General features: G+C 46.2%; 2 protein-coding genes across 3 annotated transcripts in view; one reads left to right on the top strand and one right to left on the bottom strand.

Moving 5' to 3' along the window:
• The window catches only part of LOC141729302 (uncharacterized), a 143,268-nt gene that overhangs the window by 40,373 nt on the left and 83,786 nt on the right, over positions 1 to 19,109 (top strand). The window lies entirely within an intron of this gene.
• Positions 1 to 19,109, bottom strand: part of MDGA2 (MAM domain containing glycosylphosphatidylinositol anchor 2) — a 220,308-nt gene that overhangs the window by 125,742 nt on the left and 75,457 nt on the right. For both annotated transcript variants that reach the window (XM_074544152.1, XM_074544153.1), the window contains exon 3: positions 10,526 to 10,700. In XM_074544152.1, the coding sequence (XP_074400253.1) occupies positions 10,526 to 10,700 (175 nt within the window). The remainder of the gene's footprint in view (positions 1 to 10,525; positions 10,701 to 19,109) is intronic.

Below are 19,109 nucleotides of genomic sequence, written 5' to 3'. Positions count from 1 at the left end.
TTCCCCCTTCTCCTGTCTTCCCATCCCTGGAAACCAACAGTTTCAGTGGGAAGAACCTTGAAGTCCATCCCATCCCACCCCTGCCATGGCAGGGACACCTCCCACTGTCCCAGGGTGCCCCAGTGTCCAGCCTGGCCTTGGGCACTGCCAGGGATCCAGGGGCAGCCACAGCTGCTCTGGCAATTCCAGCCCAGCCAGGAATTCCCAATTCCCAATCTCCCATCCATCCCTGCCCTCTGGCTCTGGGACACCGTTCCCTTGATGCCTCAGGTTTTGGCATTTCTATTTTTCACATTCTGTGCTGCTTTAGTGTGAGGGTCTGGGCTCCATATCAGGGATGGTTCTGATGAGGGGCAGTTCTGAGCTCTGTGCACAGAGCAGGGAGACAAAACAATTCCTGCTCCAGCTGGGCACCAAGGACAAATGATCCAAATCTCAGCCCCAGAGCACAAACCCCGTGGGCTGCAGAGAGAAAAACAAGCAGGGTGGGAGTGCCTGGGCTAAAGCTGGAATGGGACAATGAACTGCAAGGTGCAAATGGAGCAGAACTGATCCCAGGGACAGAGCCCGTGCCCCTCGTGCATTTTGGGGCCATTTTGGTTGATCTTGGGTGCAGCCCTGGCTGGGCTCTGGTGCTGCCCAAGGTGGATCCATGGAGGAGATGCTTTGGATAAATCCCTGCTTTATTCTGGAACTCCATCCAGCCTCTGCCCTAGGGCAGCCTGAACAAGGCCTTCCCTGGCTCCTGTCCCTCCATCCCTTGTCCCCAGTTCCTCTCCAGCTCTCCTGGAGCCCCTTTAGGTCCCCTCAGCTCTCCCTGGAGCCTTCTCCTCTCCAGGGGAACATTCCCAGCTCTCCCAGCCTGGCTCCAGAGGGGCTCCAGCCCTTGGGGCAGCTCTGTGATCTCCTCTCCAACAATTCCATGGTTGTTTGTGCGCTGGAATCCCGGACTCAGCATTCCAGGTGCACCCTCCGAGCACACAGGAACACAACATTCCATGTGCAGCTCAGCCTTGGCTGGAGCCATTCCAGAACCTTCCAGGACTGCTTGTTTCTTAAAATTCCTTAAAACCCTTTGGGTAGGGGTTAATTATTCGCAAAGTCTGGTGTGAGTAATCATCAAAATGTTGGTTCATCACGTTTATTTGAGGTCACATTTCTGTGAAATGGAGAACAAGGTTCTCAAATATTCACGTGACCAAAAGGAACCAGTCCAACGCACCCTCAAATCCCTCTGCTAAGGTGGAGAATCCTGGAATCACTGAGGTTGGAAAAGCCCCCTGAGATCACCAAATTCAACCGTCAGCCACCACCATGTTCACCACTAAACCACGGACCCAAGAGCCACCTCCACAACTGACTGAACATTTCCAGTGGTGCTGACTCCACCCCTTCTCTGAGCAGCCTCTTCCAAAGCTTGACAAACCATGGAATTCTTAAGGAAGAATATTGTTAATAAAATAAATAGATTAAAGCACACGAAAATTCCATGTTGAAAAGCAATTTCCAGAAAAAAAAGGCCGAGCCTAAAAAATTCATCTTAAGACTAAAAGTTCATCTTGAGCTGCTCCATTTCTATTTGCATAAGAAGACCGAATCTGGAGAGGCTCTTGATTAATTGGAAACAAAACTCTTCCAAAATTCCCAACAATTCCAGCAATAATACCTCATAATAGGGCACAGGTTTTTAATAAATGTTACCTTCATCCCCCCCTTCCAAAACATTTAATTTAAGACCACAGAAGAAAATTATGGATCTGCTGCTCCAAATTAGGATGGCATTTCCTAATGAGATTTCAGTTTTGTTCAAAAGGTTATTTGAAATCACGGCAGTGCTTGAAAAGGGTTGAGAGTGCTCAGAAATTCTGGTTTCTCCTCATGAGGTTGAAAGTAAAAAGGAGAAAATCAACTTGCTGCAATTTTTAGGGTCGAACTCCTGAGTTGTGATGGAGAACAGAATGTTTCCCACATTAATTCCCAGGTTATCCCTGTTAAAGCACATCCCTGGATGGCAAACAGGGAGCCAGGAGTTCCATCACCGAGCCCAGGGATGTTCTTCCAATCTCTGACCCTCAGATGAGGGTGAATCCTTGGATAAAAGACCTGAGGGATCCAAATCTGGGCTCAGCTTCATTTTCATGGAATTACTCCAGACAAGGCACAAGAAATCCCTTAAAACCTGGAACCAGACCTAAATCCATGTCCACTCCTGGCTGCAAGAGAGCTGTTTCCAGGGAAAAATTCCTTCTCGTCCAACCCATCCCTGTGAGACAAATTCCTGAGCGCCCTGTCCAGCTCCAGACATGGAAAAACTGGAACAATGCAAGGAAGGCCCCCAAGGTAACTGGAGGCCACCCAGATCCAGAGGGAGCTTGGTTTGGCCAACCTGGAGATGGCTGGATGAAGGGAAAATCCAATTTCTGCCTTCAAATGCCAACTCCTGGAGAAGACGAAGACAAAGGAGAAGCCGGGATGAAGAGCAGATGGAATTTCTGTCTTCAGCTTGCTACCAGAAAGTTCTAGAGAAGATGAAAAGCTCTTCTTGGAGGTGCAGAGGAAAGGACCATGAGGTTCAGGCTGCACCAAGAGAAATTTCTCCTGGATATAGGGAAAACAAATTCCCTGTGCAATCGGCCAAGTGTCCAGAGGCAATGGGATACTTGGAGATATCCAAAGCTTGGCTGGACAGAGTCCTGAGGAACCTGACCTTGAAGGTGGCCCTGGTTTGAGCAGGGGCTTGGGACAAGAGGTCATTTTAGATAAGTGATTCCAAATCACCCCATGATTCCAGGAGCTGTGATGTCATCAACTGCTTGTCCAATCTGCTCTCTTGGAACAGGTCCATGCTGGATCATGGAAACAGGGAATGGTTTGGGTTGGAAGGGATCTTAAATCCCATCCCATTCCTGCCCCTTCCATGGCAGGGACACCTCCCACTGTCCCAGGGTGCCCCAGTGTCCAGCCTGGCCTTGGGCACTGCCAGGGATCCAGGGGCAATTCCAGCCCAGCCAGGAATTCCCAATTCCCAGTCTCCCATCCATCCCTGCCCTCTGGCACTGGGAGCCATTCCCTGGCTCCTGTCCCTCCATCCCTTGTCCCCAGTCCCTCTGCAGCTAATCCAAGCAAGCACTGAACTATGGCAAGGGATGGATTTTGACAGGAATATCGGGAAAGCTCCAAGAAATCCAAGTAGGGAATGGAACTGCAGCAAAGCCTCTGCCAAAGCATTTCATAATGGTCAATTAATGGAAAATTCCCACTGCAGAACCTGATGGAATTTTTTTTTCCAACAGCAGTGCTGGAAAGATCCGGACAGCTGCAGCAAAGCCAAAGCAGAAGCACTACCAGGAGAGTGAAGTATGCTCCCAATTTTTGGGAGATTTCCCTGAACATTCCCAGTGTTGGGAATGTGTGACGGGGTGGTTACATAAGGCTGGGCTTTGCTCAGGCCATGTGAGGGCTGGAAAAGAGAAAAAGCAGGGAAAATACGGTGTTGGGACAAAGGATTCTGCAGGGATATTGCAGGGAAACTCCAAAATTCCCTGCCTTTAGCCAGGTAGTTTAAAGCCACCTGATCCTGGTGCTCATGGAAGTTCTCCAGAATATTCCAACTTCAGTTCTGATTGAATCGGCACTAATTGCTTTTCAATTTTCTAAACGGAATTTAAAACCCCTCTTTTTAAAGCTGGGGGTGACTGGGGGTGGTGATTCTTTCCCAGCATCATGGGAATATCCAGGGGCTTGGAAAGCAGGGAGAGAAGGGAAGAGCTTGGAATAGTCACCCAGAGAAGCCCCTGGATCCCTGGCAGTGCCCAAGGCCGGGCTGGAGGAGACTTGGAGCAGCCTGGGACAGTGGAAGTGTCCCTGCCATGGCGGGGGTGGGATGGGATGGGATGGGATTTAAGGTCGCTTCCATCCCAAACCATTCCAGACACTGTAATTTCAAATACCACGCAAAAACAAACCTATAAAGGTTTAACACTGGGAAGCTCCACAAGATGAATCTCTTCACTGTTTTACAAGAAAAGGAAAAAATATCGCAAAATATTCTGTTTGGGTTGATGAAATTATTAGGAGTCACCAGATGAATCAATCTTTCAATCAAGCTGAAGTCATGGGTGCTGCTACGCAGTTAAAGTCTCTTAATCAACCTGAAAATAATTAGGAAAAGATGTTTCCCACAGAGGTTTGTGCCACCATCAGGCTCAATTTCTCAGTCTTTAAACTCTGAATTGAACCAAGCACTCCCCAAAACCCAGATGGGCCAGGCACGGTAAACACCGGATTGGAAGAATTCCCCTCGCACACCCCTGAGCTCTTGAACAAATGGAAAACTCAACCTAAGCTGGTCAAAACGGGGCTAATCCAAACTCCCTGGGAATTGCATCATCGTGGTGGAGTGGAGGTGCACAGAAGTGTGGCAGACGCTGTTCAAATCCTCCTTGTGCAGAATTCCAAAAGCTGCCTGGGAGAGGGAAACAGGGATCACGGTCCCCTCCTGACCTGAGCTCCGGGAGCGTCACAAAGAGGAGCAGCTTGGCAGGATCCAGGCTGGATTTGCTGGATCATCTCCTCCCAGCTGCTGGGCCTGCAGTTTGCTGATTTCATTTGTTAATTAGCTGCCTTTGTCTTCAGATGTTGGGAGCAGGCGGGATAAGAATAAAGCACATCTGGGGAAGGGATGGGAACGGCTTCATCCCGGCGGGCAGAGCGGAGACAGCGGTGACGCATCGCTGAGCTGGAGCTGTTCAGCTCCTGAGTTATCCCCGAATGTGAAAGCCCTGCTGTTTCCATGTTATTTTTCCTCTGGGAGTTATTCAGCTCCTCAACCATCCTTAAATGTGGAAGTCCTCTGTTTTCCAAGCTGTTTTCCCCACTTGACCCAGCGCAAGCTTTCAAACACGGGATCATTGAGGTTGGAAAAGAATTTAGGGTCATGGAGTCCAAGCTGTGCCCAATGCCCACCTTGTTCCCAGCCCAGAGCTCTGAGTGCCAAGGCCACCACTGCCCCGTGTCCCCAGGTGCCCCATCCACATGGATGTGAAATCCCTGCAGGGTTGGGGACTCCACCCTGTACCTGTGCCAGGGCTGGGGAACCTTTTAGGGAAGAAATTTTCCCAAATGTCCTATGTAAACCTCACAGAATCCCTGAGGCTGGAAAAGAGCTCCAAGATCAGAGTCCCAGCTGTGCCCAATGCCCACCTTGTCCCCAGCCCAGAGCTCTCAGTGCCACCTCCAGGGGACACCTGCAGGGATGGGCACTGCAACCCACCCTGGGCAGTGCCAGGGCTGGGGAACCCTTTCCATAAAAGAATTTTCCCAGTATCTAACCTGGGCCTCCCTGGGTGACACCTGAGGTCATTTCCTCTGATCCTGGAGGTTTTTACATGGAAAATGGGAACCCAACTTCCTCCGGCTGTGCCCTCCTGGCAGGAGCTGTGCAGAGCCACAAGGGCCCCTGGGCCTGCTTTGCTCCAGGTGAGCCCTGCCCGGCTCCTCAGGGATTCTGCAGCCCCTGCCCGGCTCCTCAGGGATTCTGCAGCCCCTGCCCAGCTCCTCAGGGATTCTGCAGCCCCTGCCCGGCTCCCTCAGGGATTCTGCAGCCCCTGCCCAGCTCCTCAGGGATTCTGCAGGCCCTGCCCGGCTCCCTCAGGGATTCTGCAGGCCCTGCCCGGCTCCCTCAGGGATTCTGCAGCCCCTGCCCAGCTCCTCAGGGATTCTGCAGGCCCTGCCCGGCTCCCTCAGGGATTCTGCAGGCCCTGCCCGGCTCCCTCAGGGATTCTGCAGCCCCTGCCCAGCTCCTCAGGGATTCTGCAGCCCCTTTCCCACCTCCCTCAGCCTCTCCTGGTGCTCCAGACCCTTCCTCAGATGCTCCTCATAAGAATTATTCTCAATAATTCACAGAATTCTAGCAGGGTTTGGGTTAGAAGGAAGGAACTTTAAGCCCATCCAGTGCCACCCCTGGCGTGGGCAGAGGCACCTTCTGGCTATGCCAAGGTGCTCCAAACTCCATCCAACCTGGCCTGGAACACTTCCAGGGATGAAGCAGTCACAGCTTCCCTATCAAGGCAGCTTTGAAATGCTTTGTGTGGGATATAAACCTCAAAAATCCAATTAATGTCTCTATTTCTTGCATCCTACAAAAAGGAAAACGAGCTCTTCCCCCTCTCCACCCCTTCACGTGTCCAGTGTGGCCCCACAACAGCTCTAACCAAGCTGGAAGGACAGGAAAAATCAAGTTATTCCCAGCTCCATGTGAGCTATTTTCCCCTCTCTGAGCCTTTCAAAGAGATTTATTCTGCATCTGCAGTGCTGCATGTGCAGAACAGCCCCGGCACTGAGAACAAGCAGCATTTCCAGCTGCTGGGAGGAAGCAAATGTTCCCTCCCTGTTCCCACAATGGAGAGCGTGACCCTGGGAGCCCCCTGAGGAGCTGCCATCGATTTCCAATGGAATTTCGGCAGGATCAGAGCCCTGCCAGGAGCCTGTTAACACACTCCAACACAAAAGGACAAAGCAAATGACTTCAGTGTCAACAATCCCCACACAGCTCCAGCCTCTGATGCTTTCCCGAGGGTTCAGGCTACAAGAGAATTCCAAAAGGAAAAATATCATGAGCTCTCGGGGATGGGATTTTCTGGAGAAAATGTTTTCTCCCCTCTTTTAATGAGGTTATAAATACACCTGGTTGGAAATATGAGCATGGCCTGGTGACACCAGGGGGATGGCACAAGGGGGGCAGCACTGCAGGAGGGTTTCCCTGCTCCAAGGACACCAATCAGAGGCAATTCCCATCGTTTCTGAGGCTGGAGGAGCACTGGAATCACCCGGGAGTGATGCCGAATTTTGCCCCAAAAGGCGAGAATAACTGCCTAAGAGACTCAAGTAAGTCAGCATAGACAGGAGGTATTTTATTACGACGCGTCGGAGAAATCACAAAGGGATTTCTGGCTATCTCATGACAGAAGCAAGCTTTTATACAGTCTTGGGTGCAGGGTTACATCATATTCATAAGAGGCGTGGTGTGGGCGGAGCGTGGGCGGAGACATCTATTTTGAGGATTATTCATGGTGGTCCTTCCGTGCCTTCCTCATGTGCAAGGGTCTTCTGATGAGTCTTCCTCTTTAAACTTTTGAACTCCTATCCTAATATGGTCAATTCCCGGTGTACTTGGCTTGGTTCCCATGGCTTGGCACGGCTCTTAGGGTCAGTTTGACATTGGCACGGCTCTTAGGGTCAGTTTGACATTATTAGCTCTGATCATGCTTAGCTCGACAATTCCCCTATCCCTATCTCTCTTTATTGTTTGCCCTGCTTACCAAACTTCAAACAGAAGGATCCACCAGGATTGCTTCTGGATTAATGAATAACCTATCATACAGCATTATCAATAATTCCAGGATTGCTTCCGGATTAATGAATAACCTACCATACAGCATCATCAGCAATTCCTGAGTGTGGATGGGGGCGAATCCCCTTGTACCTAACATGAGACCACCCGCCGGTGATATGGGATATGGCTCCAGTGTTAGGGGTCGCGTGAGTAGCTAATGGGATGGGAATGGGATAGGACTGCTCAGGGTTGATTCTCAGTCTGTGGCTCTGCCTAAGCATTTTGATAACAAAATTATGTTCTTGTGCAGTAGTAAAATGCTGATCGGATGGGCAGTTTGGGGCTTCAGGAGCAGGCAGAACAAACAACAACATCCAGGACAATGCTCGACCTCCACAGGGATGGGAAGAGCCCTGAGGAGAAGGATTGGGAATGTTGGGGGATCAGAGGCTGGACATGACCTGGAATTGTGCCCTGCTCAGGTGAGAGTGCACCTGCAGAGCTGCTCCAACCCTGGATCCAACAGCAGGAGGATGTGGAGCCACTGGAGAAATCCAGAGGAATCCGGAGTTTGCTTGACAAGATGTTGCAAGCACAAAACATTGAACTTCTCCAAAGAGAACATTTAATCATTATAATTTTGAATAAAATTTGAAAGTTAAAAAAAATTAAAGCAAAATCTTAAAAATAAAAAAAAGTTTAAATTTATTTAAAATTAAATAAATTTATTTAAAAGTAAATTTAAAATGAAAATAAAATTAATTATAAAGAAATTAAATGTATTATATATAGATTATTATTGGCTGTAAGCACCACATGAGGGAAATCAGTACAGAAGAGCTCTTTTGGCTCCAGGGAATATAAATATAAGAAATAAAAATAGCTGGAAATGGAAGGAAACCCAGTTCAGTTTGGGGAAGAACCAGACTGCTTTTTTTTTTTCAGAAAATGAAGCAGCTGAACAGAAAAACTTGGGTAGAGAAAGGATTCCTCAAAGCTCCATGATCAGATGGTTTTTAGGGAAAAAAAAGTCTTTAAATTGATTTTTAATAGAGCAGCAAAGGAAAAATCAGCTGTAAAAAGCAGTCAGAGCTGTGAGATAAAAGAGGTCAAACTGAACCTGTGGTGTGGTCAATTCCAAGATGAAATTCCGTGGAAAAAATGCAATCAGAGCTGATTAAAAAATTCCAGATGATTATCATTAAATCAAGCACACTCGAATCAAGACATGGAGTCATTCAAAGCATTTTTAATCCTGCTTCCCTCAGGCTGTTCCAGAGTTCACTTTGGATCCCCACCGTGCTGGAAAATCCAGCAGGACCAGGAGCACCCACCAGAAAAATGTGGAATAAACAAGATTAAATCCCACTCTGACACTGCAGGGACTGAGGTTCTCTAACAGTAATTTTGGGTTATTAATGCCCTCTGTACCTGCATCATTTTTCCATAAACAGAGCAGGAAAAATGGATTTCCCAAGCCAGGAAAAACAGGCGTTGATGCCAAAGGCCACCTGACGTGCTCGACGCGGAATAATTGTTACAAATTGGGAGTATTAACATCCTAAGTCAGTAATTATTGGTTTCATAATCCCAAACCTAATTAATGCTCGTTCCTCCAGTTCTTAAATGACAGAAACTTAATTTTGTGGAATTAATGAACAACAAACTGGGTTAGGAAAGTCTGGTTTTAGAGCACATCCATCTCTACTTAGAGAAATTTTTTCCAGAGGCTCCATAAAAGGTTTAAATAAATCCCTGTTAAAAGAGAAATTCGGAATTAATTGAGTGTAAATAACGAGGAGGGGCTCCTGGTGAGACCCCACTGCTCTCTCCATGCCCTACTCTGGATTTTAAATGGTCTAAAAGGGAAATAAATATATTTGAATAGAGAAAAAAATAGTTGATTATTTCTTCATTTATAATAAACAGGGGAGCGCAGAGCGGGTGGTGGAGATGATCCAAGGGTTTCAGCATTTATCCTATGATGAAAGCTTGGGAAAATTGGGATTATTCGCATGGAAAAGGCTCCAGGGAGAGCTCAGAGCCCCTTCCAGAGCCCAAAGCAACCCAAATCCTTTGTATTCCTCACCACAATCCCAATCTTTCCAATTTTTTCCCTGCAACCCAATCCTTCACATTTTCACTGAAATTCAAATATTTCTTATTTTTCACCTCCATCCAAACCCTTCACATTTTTCCCTGCAATCCAAATCCTTCACATTTTTTCCTTGCAATCCACATCCTTCAGACTTTTCCCTGCAACATCCTTTACATTTTCACTGTAACCCCAATCCTTCACATCCTTCACTACAATCCCAATCCTTCCCATTTTTCATTCCAATCCCAACCCTTCACATTTTTCACTCCAATCCCAATCCTTCACATTTTCACTCCAATCCCAATCCTTCACATTTTTCACTCCAATCCCAATCCTTCCCATTTTTCATTCCAATCCCAACCCTTCACATTTCCCTTGCAATCCCAATCCTTCACATTTTTCACCACAATCCCAACCTTCATATTTTCCCTCCAATCCAAATCCCTCACGTTTTTTCCTGCCATCCCAATCCCTCACAGTTTTCCCTGCAATTCCAGTCCTTCACGTCCCTCACCACAATCCAAAACATCCACGTTTTCCCTGCAATCCCAACCCTTCACATTTTTCACTACAATTCCAATCCTTCCCATTTTTCACTCCAATTCCAATCCTTCTCATCCTTCACCACAATTCCAATCCTTCACATTTTTCACTCCAATCCCAATCCTCCTCATCCTTCACCACAATTCCAATCCTTCACATTTTTCACTCCAATCCCAATCCTTCTCATCCTTCACCACAATTCCAATCCTTCACATTTTTCACTCCAATCCAATCCTTCATGTTTTCCTTGCAGTCCAAATCCATCACATTTTTCACCACAATCCCAATCCTTCACATTTTTTCCTGCCATCCCAATCCCTCACATTTCCCTTGCAATCCCAGTCCTTCACATCCCTCACCACAATCTCAAACTCTCACATTTTCCCCTGCAATCCCAACCCTCCACATTCTTCCCACCATAAAAACTCTGCACACCCACGGCATCCGCCATTAAAATTGGGATTCCCGAGGAGCTGAATGTTTCTTGGGAACAACAGATATTTTAAGGCATTCCTAAAGGAGCAAAGGCAGAATTCCAAGGATTTACTCACAGTACACGTCCACTCGGATGGATTTGATGGCCGGGGAGCCCAGGCCGTTCTCAGCCTTGCAGTAGTAGCGGCCTCCCTGGTGTCTCTGGATGTTGGAAATCCTCAGGGTTTCGTTGAAGACACTGGAATCTTGGAATCTGTCAGAGGCACTTCCTGCTGTTTTGGTCCACCTGATCTGAGCAAGCACCAAAAACCAGGATTACCTTTAGGTCTGGAAAAGGGGCACAGTCTAAAAGTCAGCGCCAAAATCCAGAATTACTTCAGGTCTGGAAAACGGGCACAGTCTAAACCTCAGCATTGAAATCCAGGATAACTTTAGGTCTTGAAAATGGGCACAGTCTAAAACTTGGCTCCAAAACCTGGAATAACTTTAGGTCTGGAAAATAGGCACAGTCTAAACCTCAGCATTGAAATCCAGGATAACTTTAGGTCTTGAAAATGAGCACAGTCTAAAACTTGGCTCCAAAACCTGGAATAATTTTAGGTCTGGAAAATGGGCAGAGTCTAAACCTCAGCACTGAAATCCAGGATAACTTTAGGTCTGGAAAATGGGCACAGTCTAAAACTCAGCACTGAAATCCAGGACTACTTTAGGTCTGGAAAACGGGCACAGTCTAAAACTTGGCTCCAAAACCTGGAATAACTTTAGGTCTGGAAAATGGGCAGAGTCTAAACCTCAGCATTGAAATCCAGGATAATTTTAGGTCTTGAAAATGGGCACAGTCTAAAACTCGGCTCCAAAACCTGGAATAACTTTAGGTCTGGAAAATGGGCAGAGTCTAAAACTCAGCACTGAAATCCAGGATAACTTTACGTCTGGAAAATGGGCAGGGTCTGAAATTCAGCGCCAAACCACAAGATTTGTGTGAATGGTACCAGGATTTCACCTTGGATGATTCAAGGAAATTCCCAAGAAACTCAACAGTTCATGGAACAAACACTTCATCCAAGAGCCCCTGAGGAGCTGCATTCCATGGGATCATGGAATGGTTTGGGTTGGAGGAGTTTAAAGATCCTGTTCCAGGCCCTGCCATGACAGGGACACCTCCCACTATCCCAAGCCTTGAACATTCCCAGGGATTTCTGATCCATGGGATTTGGGGCTGCCTGTGCTGGGTCTGGGAGGAGAAATGAATTCATATTTCCTTTTTTCCTTTTTTTTTTTTTTCTGATGGTTTTCTTATTTTTCTAATCACAGAATCACGGAATGGTTTGGGTGGGAAGGGACCGTAAATCCCATCCAATTCCAACCTGGGAACGCCTTCAACCATGCCAGGGTGCTAAATTGCCTTTATGGGCCAACTCGTGCCCTTGGGATTGCACATCCCAACACTTCCTTTTTCCCACGGAAACACAATTTTTCCTCATCCAAGGAAAAGCCAGCAGTGACAGGAGCTGTGAACAGGCAGGACATGAACATCCAGATTCCGTGCCAAGGATCCCAAGGAAATTGCTCTTTTCCAGCTCGGTTGTTGTAACACATTGCAAAAAGGAGATTTCCTTTTATTTTCCAGCAGAGCAAAACTTTGGAAAATAATGGAAAAAAATCAGCTGCAAACCCACAAAGCTACAACTCCTGTGGAAAAGTTTCAGTGTTCTTTTCACTTTATTCCCAAAGATTCCAGAGAAATTCTGAAACTGGAATCTGGGGATGCCTCCAAAAATAAATAAAATCAATTAAATAAAATCAATTTTAAAAATCCATTGTTTCACATTTGAATTCAGATTTTACATGCTGGCATCCAAACTCTGGAAAATCAGGCAGATATCCAAGAGGTGGGAATCCCAAAAATTTGGGATTTGGCTTTGGAATTGCAGAGGAAACTTTCCTTACATTTCAAGGCTGAAAGTCCAAATATTACTGGAAAAAATAAAGAGATTTTAAGGAATTGCTAAATCATTTTAGAGGGTTTTAGTGAGTGCATCCTGAGGAAAAAAAAATTTAATTCTTAGGTAAATCAGTAAAACTTCAGGTAAAAAATGGTTAAAAAAATAAAGTGATAAAATTCCTTTATCCTGATCAGCTTGATCAGTCTTTTTTTAATGGAAAAGCAGGATTTAAGGAAATACCCACAAATTCTTTCCCAAAAAGCCTTGGAATAACATGGCCAATGATTAATTGCAGCAATTAATCTTTGATGAATTTGGATTACTTTGATTCCAATGTTGTTCCTTATGACTTTCAGAAGTTTCCCTGCTTCCAAAAAATTAACGCTTTAATCCTGAATAATCCATAAACATTTTTTCTATCAATATCCCACTGAAGAATGATGGATTTTCCATCCTGCATGGCTGGAAAATGCCCTTTTCAGCATTAACTGGGAGCTGTGGTCAGGAATTTCACTGAGGTTTTTTTTGGAATTATTTGAATCTTCCTGGTGGGGAATTCTGGACGGCATCTACCTAAATAATGCCAGGAATTTGAGGAAATTATCTGAACAGCTCCAAATTTTGGATATTTTTGTTTAATTCTCCCTGCTTTTTTATTCAGCAACTTTAATTTTTTTTTTAATTCACCTTCATAATAAAGATTAATAAATAATAAATAATTTATGGGCAGAAAGAAGCAGACAAAACTCCATTGGAATTCCTAATTATTCCTTTTTATGGAGGCTTTCCAATGCTAGAATTCCATGTCAAACCCCTGGAATCACAAACACATCCTCATAACTTCAATGCCTGGGAATGCCCTGGAATTCTTTAAAGGCAAATAAATACAACACATTTTGTCACTTTGAGCTTCTAAACCAGCACAACATCAAGCCTGGGGATGAGAATAAAAATAAAATGAATCCAAATCCAGACTCTTGTTTCCCTTGTGGACCTGTCAAAATCCTATCTTTATTTTTTTTTTCCCCAGGGACAGAAGTTGTTGCTGTTGGTGCCATCCAGGTTCAGGAATTGATCAAATCCATTCCAGAATTCCATGGAATTCTGGGAATAGGGAGGTGATCCCAGTGCTCCCCAGTACTCCATGGTCAGCACTGCTGCCCCTTGTCTCAGCACTGCTCTGAATCCCCAGTGAACTAAAAAATACATTTTTCGTTCCATAAACCGGAAAATAATTAGAGTAGGAATTTCCCATTGCCTCCATCCAAAGCTTCCACAATTCCCTTGGGTTAAAATCCAAGGAAAGGGCCCTCTCTGAGAGGTGGATGATGAAGATGTAGAATATCAAGGAAAGGTCTCTGAAAGAAACCTCCAGAACTCATTAAAATAACAACAATTTCTTCAGGACAGCAAGGGATAAGCTCAGCAATGGCACAGTATCCCAGGAAAAAAAAGGGAATAACCATCAACAGATTTAAAACACCCAGAGGGGAGCAGAAATCGATCATGGATCAATTTCCAATATAAAAGGCAAAGCTAAGGAAGTAACAAAATTGATCAGGAATCACTTCCTGTTTGCTCAGCCCCAAATGTTCATGTAAAACCTCTTCATCCCATTCTGTTCCATCAAATCACAGTCAGCACTTCCAAAGGATATTTCTGGGAATGCTGGAAGTTTCAGGATGGACCCAGGGACTGGAAATCTCCTCTTCAGCACCAGGATCAGCTCCATTAAACCATTCCCAGGTTTGGCATTTCCAGCACCCAACCGCCACCAATGCACCACCTTCTGTGTCCAAAGGTGCAAATCCCAATTCTTCCCTAAAAATCATTGAGCATTCCAAGTTTTCCCAGGAATTTGTCTCTCTGAACAACCTTTTTTAGGTCCCAGTTTACCCCAGGCTGTTTCCCCAAGCCAGAGGTGATGCCTTCACCCCCTTTGGGAATGGGATCTTTGGAGGATGGAGATCTTTGGAGCTGCTCCCTCCCACCCCAAGCAGGACTGGGAAAGCAGGAGCCTGCAGTTCCCGGTTCCCAGGGGGATTTGTTTCCCTCAAGAGTAAAAAGGCATCGAAATGTGTTTGTGTCATTAAATTTGAACACTGCAGTCTAAACAGAGAGGGGAAAATGCCTAACACTGATTTTTTTTCCACTTCAAATTCACTCCTCGGAGCAGAATCGTGGTTCAAAGTGACAAAGCCATAGTGAAACCCAGGCAGCTCAAACTGAGACTTTTTTTTCCCTCTTAAAACAACAATTTCAGGTGTTGTTTCTGCTTTTCCTTCTCTCCATCTCCACTCATTTTATTCCCCCTGAAGGAGTGAAAAACAGGGAAGCAGCTTCACAGAGCATTCCCAAAATGCTGTCAGGGACGACAATGACTCAACTGAGCTCCACACCAGGAAATGTTTCTTCTCTAACCCTTCGGCAATAAAAATCTAGACTCCATTACTTGTGACAATCATTAGGGGAGGGATTTTGGGGCTGACATGAAGATTTGGGGCTGGGAAGTGTCATCAATAAAGGAACACAATAAAAACCCCAAACAAACAAAAAGGCGAAACAAAACCAGCCAAGCCCTTCTTCATAAACTGCAAATTGGTTTTAAGAGGATTCCTGTCCCTCATAATTTCACAGAATCATGAAATTTGGGAAAGTCCTCCAAGACCATGAAGTCCAACATGGCACTGCCAAGGCCACAGTGCCCCATGTCCCCATATGCCACATCCACACAGATTTAAATCCTTCCAGGTTTGGGGACTCCACCCTGTACCTGTGCCAGGGCTGGGGAACACTTTTACAAAAGAAATTTTCCCAAATATCCAATCTAAACATCACAGAATCCCTGAGGCTGGAAAGAGCTCCAAGATCAGAGTCCCAGCTGTGCCCAATGCCCACCCTGTGCCCAGCCCAGAGCTCTCAGTGCCACCTCCAGGGGACACCTCCAGGCATGGGCACTGCAGCCCTCCCTGGGCAGTGCCAAGGCCTGAGCCCCCTTTCCATGGGGAAATTCCTGCTGTGCCCACCCTGAGCTGCCCCGGCCCAGCCTGAGGCCGTTCCCTCTGCTCCTGTCCCTGTTCCCTGGAGCAGAGCCCGACCCCCCCGGCTGTGCCCTCCTGGCAGGAGCTGTGCAGAGCCACAAGGGCCCCTGGGCCTGCTTTGCTCCAGGTGAGCCCTGCCCGGCTCCTCAGGGATTCTGCAGCCCCTGCCCGGCTCCTCAGGGATTCTGCAGGCCCTGCCCGGCTCCTCAGGGATTCTGCAGCCCCTGCCCAGCTCCCTCAGGGATTCTGCAGCCCCTTCCCAGCTCCGTTCCCTTCCCAGCTCCAGCCCCTCCATGTCCTTCCTGTCATGAATGGTCCCAACTGACCACAAGATCTGAGGTGGGTCCTCACCAATGCCAAGCTCAGTCTCCAAAGTTTCACCCATCCCTGATTTTTTTCTCCATCAGGCCCACACAACATTCCCACCCTCCTCCAAGGCAGGTTCCACAGGCTGGTTTTTGGGAAGCCCCTTCCAGACCAGACTAAATCCAGCTCTGTGAAGCTCCCCCAGGCCGGGTTTAAGGAATCTGTTCCCATCGTGTTGTGCTCTGGAACATCACCGAGGTTATTGATTCCCTGCAGATCAAAATCAGCCTGTTTGATTAAACCTGTTCCCATTTTTAAAACTCCATAAAAAACAGTCCAGAAAAATCGTGTTGTCCTTCAGACAGTGCCAACAGCAGAGGCAGAAACTCCAGGAAAATTCCTAAACTTTGGGAGTTGATGCATCCCAGGTTTTGCTCACATCAGAGCTCATTGGTATTTCCAGAATATCCTGGTGAGACTGAAAATGAACCCCCACCTCATTTCCAGGAAATTTTCTGAATTAAACCCCAAATCTCAGTGATCCAAACCCTGAATTTTTCAGTAATGCAAACCCTAAATATCAATGAACCAAATCTTGAGTTTCCCGGTGATCCTAACACTAAATCTCAATGATCCAAATCCAAATCTCCCAGGGATCCAAACCTTAAATGTCTCAGTGATCCAAACCCTAAATCTCAATGATCCAAACCTTAAATCTCCCACAGATCCAAACCCTAAATCTCCCACAGATCCAAACACAAAATCGTTTAGAGATCCAAAGCCTAAATCTCAAAGATCTAAACCTTAAATCTGTCAACAATCCAAACCCTAAATATCAATGACCCAAACCCTAAATCTCCCAGTGCTCTAACCCTAAATCTCAAAGATCCAAATTTAATCTCCCAGTGGCCTAACCCTAAATCTCCTAGAGATCCAAACCCTAAATCTCCTAGTGATCCAAACCCTAAATTTTCCAGTGATCCAAACCCTAAATTTTCCAATGATCCAAACCCTAAATCTCCCAGTGATCCAAACCCTAAATCTCTCAGAGATCCAAACCTTAAATCTTCCAGTGATCCAAACCCTAAATCTCTCAGAGATCCAAACCTTAAATATCCCAGTGATGCAAACCTTAAACCTCAAAGATCCAAACATTCAATCTCCCAGTGATCTAAACCTTAAATCTCCCAGTGATCCAAGCCTTAAATCTCCCAGGGATTGAAACCCTAAATCTCAAAGATCCAAACCCTAAATTTTCCAGTGATCCAAACCCTAAAATTTCCAATGATCCAAACTCTAAATCTCCCGGTGATCCAAACCCTAAATCTCAAAGATCCAAAATTTAATCTCCCAGTGATCCAAGCCTTAAATCTCACAGTGATTGAAACCCTAAATCTCAAAGATCCAAACCTTAAATGTCCCTGTGATCCAAACCCTAAATCTCCCAGTGATCCAAACCCTAAATCTCAAAGACCCAAAATTTAATCTCCCAGTGGCCTAACCCTAAATCTCCTGGAGATCCAAACCTTAAACTTCCCAGTGATCCAAACCCTAAATCTCCCAGTCATCCCAATCAGCTGTGCCATATTTTCCTCCCACAGGATCCCAATTCCTCCCAATGCTTTCCCTGATCCCAAAATGGGAGTGAGAGTCTGAGCTGCCACCGGGTTCAGCTGTGGTGACAAAGAAAGGAGCTGACATTTGATTTTGCTGGAAAAGTGAGAGAACTGGGGAGGGGGAGCAGAGAAAAATGGGAAAAGGGTGGGAATCTCCATAAGAGGGATTTGGCAGCCCAGCTTGGCCAGGCAGGAGCAGCAGCTGCTGAGAACCAGTCACAGATCCTGCAAAAAACTCCCTGATTCCATAAAAAAAATCAGATATTCCATATAAAAAATTCCTTAGAAAATCAGGAATCAGAGTAACTGGCTGAACAAGGGTTATTTGTTTGGGATTTTTCCTAAAAAATCCCTTTTCCCTTTAAAATGATGAGGTCTTGATGGTCACAAAGTATTAAAAATGTGATGATACGAAATTCTGGGATCTAAACACATTCCAAAAAGGAGATTATTGCTTGGTGGCAATATAATCAATCCCAGTCATTGGATGCAACTTTTCCATCAGGCAATTCCAAAATATCAGCCTGACCATGTCCTACCTGCACACTCCAGATGTTGGACACAGGACAAGGAATATGTGGAATCAGTCAGGATGGAAATTCCAAAGATTTTGACTCAGTGTTTCCATGGTTTTTGCTCTGTGAGCAGTGATTTTCCCTTTTTTCCAGAGGCTAAACTGGCAAAGTCTCCTCCAGGCAGGAAAACACCTCAAACAATGTTAAAAAACACTGGAAAAGGATCAAATCTCTCCTTCCCCGAACCTGGCACGGCTTGAAAAGATCCCAGCAATTCCTTTGTTCTGGGAAAAGGAATTGGAAAGGTGTTGGCAACCCACTGGGTGAGATTCCAGCTCATTTCCAATTCCAGGAGAAGAAAAACTCTGCAAACTCCAGTAATCCCAAATAGCATCATTCATGTCTTGTGGAGCACTCCTGGCACACCTTCCAACAACTCCCACCAGTGCCAAGGAGCGGAATCTGGGAACGCTTCCCACATTTCAGGAGAATTGCAAGGAGATGGAAAGGAAAAAAAAAATTTAAAAAGGCCTGGATCAGCTTGCAGCTAGGAATAAACCCAGGACTAAGGGCTGGGATTAAAGGTTTGGAAAGGCAGGGTTAAGGGAATCAGCACAGTGGGAAGCAACAATGGGAATTTCCAAAGGGAAGAGAAGAGAGCTAAAAATCAGGGAATGTTTAAAACTGGATAAAACAGCACTGGGAAAAGCCACTAACCCATAACTGCCTGAGGGACAGGAGCCAGGGAATGGCTCCCAGTGCCAGAGGGCAGGGATGGATGGGAGATTGGGAATTGGGAATTCCTGGCTGGGCTGGAATTGCCAGAGCAGCTGTGGCTGCCCCTGGATCCCTGGCAGTGCCCAAGGCCAGGCTGGGCATTGGGGCACCCTGGGACAGTGGGAGGTGTCCCTGCCATGGCAGGGGTGGCACTGGGGGGGATTTGAGGTTCTCCCAGCCCAAACCATTCCAAGACTCCACAACAGCTGACGGCTCTTCCCAACAACACCATTCCAACCCAAATCATCCCAGGATTCCATAGCACATAAAGGCTTTTCCCAGTTTCACCATTCCAGCCCATCCATTCATGGAATTGTGTTGTTGGGAACCCAACCCATCCATTCCATGGATTCCCCTGCACTTAAAGACTCTTCCCAACAACACTATTCCAACCCAAACCATTCCATGATTCCATAGCAGCTGATGGCTCTTCCCAACAACACCATTCCAACCCAAATCATTCCAAGACTCCATAGCACTTAAAGGCTTTTCCCAATTT

The sequence above is a fragment of the Zonotrichia albicollis genome, chromosome 6, assembly GCF_047830755.1.
Source record: "Zonotrichia albicollis isolate bZonAlb1 chromosome 6, bZonAlb1.hap1, whole genome shotgun sequence".
NCBI lineage: Eukaryota > Metazoa > Chordata > Aves > Passeriformes > Passerellidae > Zonotrichia > Zonotrichia albicollis.
Note: the sequence above shows the minus strand (reverse complement) of the source record. Positions and strands in the feature narration are given on the sequence as shown.